Here is a 2,784-nt window from a genome sequence, read left to right on the forward strand (position 1 = left end):
CTTAACGCGGGTGTTGCTTGCTAAGGTAGAAAACATACGTCGGCATCTTTAAGCTAAAAAACACCGGATTGAGTTAAAGTCTGAAGGGCAGAATTTTGGTTAAATACTAGCTGTCCTGGCTCGTCATAGTTCTGCTCACAAAGTGATCCCATACTAACAGTGTTTCATCACCCTCTAATAGTTGTCAATTTGTTTCTCCTTTGAATCTGAAGTTATGTAAACATATCTATTTTCCAGGATTCGGTTGTGATGTGCTTCTGAAAGAAGAACTGAGAATCCATTACGTAGTTACGCTTTTGGGAAAACCCTCCTCCTAATGTATTTTGAAAACTAATTGAATTATCGTAGAAATTCAGCATGGGAGGAGCTGTGAGTGCTGGAGAAGACAACGATGACTTAATTGATAACTTGAAAGAAGCTCAGTACATTCGCACTGAGAGTGTGGAGCAAGCCTTCAGAGCGATTGATCGTGGTGATTATTATCTGGAAGGATACAGGGACAATGCCTATAAAGACTTGGCCTGGAAGCATGGAAATATACACTTGTCAGCACCTTGCATTTATTCTGAAGTCATGGAAGCACTGAAGCTTCAGCCTGGATTATCTTTTCTAAATCTGGGTAGTGGAACCGGATACTTGAGTACAATGGTGGGATTAATATTAGGTAACTTGATTTTTTTTTTTTTTTTAATATAGTGTTTCTGCATAGCTTTAGAAGATTGTACAAGCCCTGTAAGACTTCACTTCTTTAAATATGACGGTACTAAAGACTGGGTGTTTGAGATGCGCTGTTAAATTATTGTATGTTATCTATAACCTCTTCCCTGACGCTGTTGTTCAGTGACATTTCATGGTGTGTTTTGGAAGAGGCAGTTGCTCCTACTTGCCTTTCTGTAGCCTAAAATTTTCATTTGAAAGGAAACGGCCTTTTTGGTGCTTAAAAGGCATAAAGGAACAATTTTTGAGAACTTAAATTTTAGTCTGCATTTGCACCATGTTGTTGCCCGTGCTCTAGGGTCACTGTTTTGATATTTGGTTTGTGGAAAGAAATGTCTAAATTGCAAAGGCTAATGTCTCTTGAAAAACATAATTGGAAACTAAATCTCTGTCAGTGTTTTCTAAAATACATTTATTTGGATACTTCATTAGAAAATTTTGAGATGTAGGTTGATAAGACCTGTTTAAGCACTGCAGGCCTGTAGGTTTTCAAAACTATTTTAACACTGGATTTTTTCTTCTGTTTTCAAATACATTTCCTGTATGAAAAAAGATAAATGAAATATTGCTGTCTATATTTAAATTTTAAAAAGTAGAGAGAGAAATGCTTTAATTCTGCTCCCCCTCCCCAATATTTAGAATACAGAGCATGTATACAATAATTTTTTTACAAATGAATTTCATTACATGAAATAACTTCATTTTAGTGTGCAGTATTCATAGATAGAATTTTATTGTCTGTATTATGTGGAGTTTTCCTGTTTCCTTCATTGTAGAAACTGTGCTGACAGCTCATATACAGATTTTTTTATATATTTATTTATATACACAACTGAGGTGTGAAGAGTTATTTACTAATTTTCATTTAGTTTAGTTACTTCCTGTCATCTGTTCTTATTTATTGAAGAGTAGAAATTATCCTTGATAGTATAGAACAAATCTGTGGCAGTGTCTTCTGTTCCAGTGGACACCGATAAATTCAATAGATTTCGCTGTTCTCCTGCAGAACCAGGAATTATGTTAATTCACAGGTAAAAATAAAAAACAAATAGATAGCTATTCTGGTAAGAGGATTACCTTGCCCTTTTCAAGAGTGTTTCTGTTTGAGAGTAAACATTTTTGATTAGACTGTAATATTTTAAGTTCAACATTTTGTTTCAGAATTCAAAGTTAGTCAATATTGCTGGTTTTTTTTTTTTAAATAACATTTGCTCAGGCTAGTGAGTAATGGTGTTAATTTATTTCTCTGCCTTGTGGAAAGCTTTGTTATTTCATTATTCTCTCAACTCTAATGTTTAAAAGAGAAATTGTGGCTTATGTATCTTGCGCTTGTATCTGTGTGTTTTTTCTGACCTATTCTGAATGGCTGTTGGTGGCTGTTGAATGCTCCTGGGTTTGACCTCTCCTTAGGAAGCAGAACTCCTGTCCTTCAGAATATTTTGTGCAGAACTGAAGAAATTAATCGGGAAAAGACTTGCCTCCTGCGGTGGGTGAGGTTGGCTGACAGCCCCCGAGGAGCACAGTCACACTGCAGATGTTCCCAGAGCCAGCTCAGGTGCTGACACCTCGTAGCAGGGCTGAGGAGCCTGGAGCAGCGACTGCTCAGCTACTTGCAGAGGAGCCTTCCTGGGTTTCTGTAGCGCTGTGCCCAGTCTCCAGAGTCTGCTTAGTGTTACAGCGTGGTTTGAGTGTTAGGCATGGAAGGAACAAGTACAGTTCATGTGCCTTCGCTCTCTTACTCTGCTCTCTGTGATAAAATTACATGCCATCATTATTCTTTACTTTAGTGTTTGTTTTAAACTAGGGAACAGCTGTTTTAACAAAAATGAGCAGACAATTTTCTGACAACCAAACCATATATATTTTTAAAAGCTCACTTTTTTTAAACTGATGTCAGTGTGCACTGCAATTAGTGACAGAGAACCCTGTGTTTTCTGACAGGTATCTCCCAATTTGACAATATAGGGAGTAGTATTTCTGCCACATTGGCAGTGTCAAAATGACTAGATTAAATTATCAAATTATTTGAAACTGGCAAACACTTGTAAGTATAGCAACATAGTGTAG

The 2,784-nt window shown here is 36.9% G+C and overlaps 1 protein-coding gene across 1 annotated transcript in view; it reads left to right on the forward strand.

Moving 5' to 3' along the window:
• Nucleotides 1-235: 235 nt before the first annotated feature.
• The window catches only part of PCMTD1 (protein-L-isoaspartate (D-aspartate) O-methyltransferase domain containing 1), a 22,327-nt gene continuing 19,778 nt past the window's right edge, over nucleotides 236-2,784 (forward strand). Inside the window, exon 1 of the mRNA XM_010139731.1 lies at nucleotides 236-664. Coding sequence (XP_010138033.1) covers nucleotides 358-664 — 307 coding nt within the window. The 5' untranslated portion in view covers nucleotides 236-357. The remainder of the gene's footprint in view (nucleotides 665-2,784) is intronic.

Source organism: Buceros rhinoceros, unplaced genomic scaffold (genome assembly GCF_000710305.1).
Source record: "Buceros rhinoceros silvestris isolate BGI_N320 unplaced genomic scaffold, ASM71030v1 scaffold11377, whole genome shotgun sequence".
NCBI lineage: Eukaryota > Metazoa > Chordata > Aves > Bucerotiformes > Bucerotidae > Buceros > Buceros rhinoceros.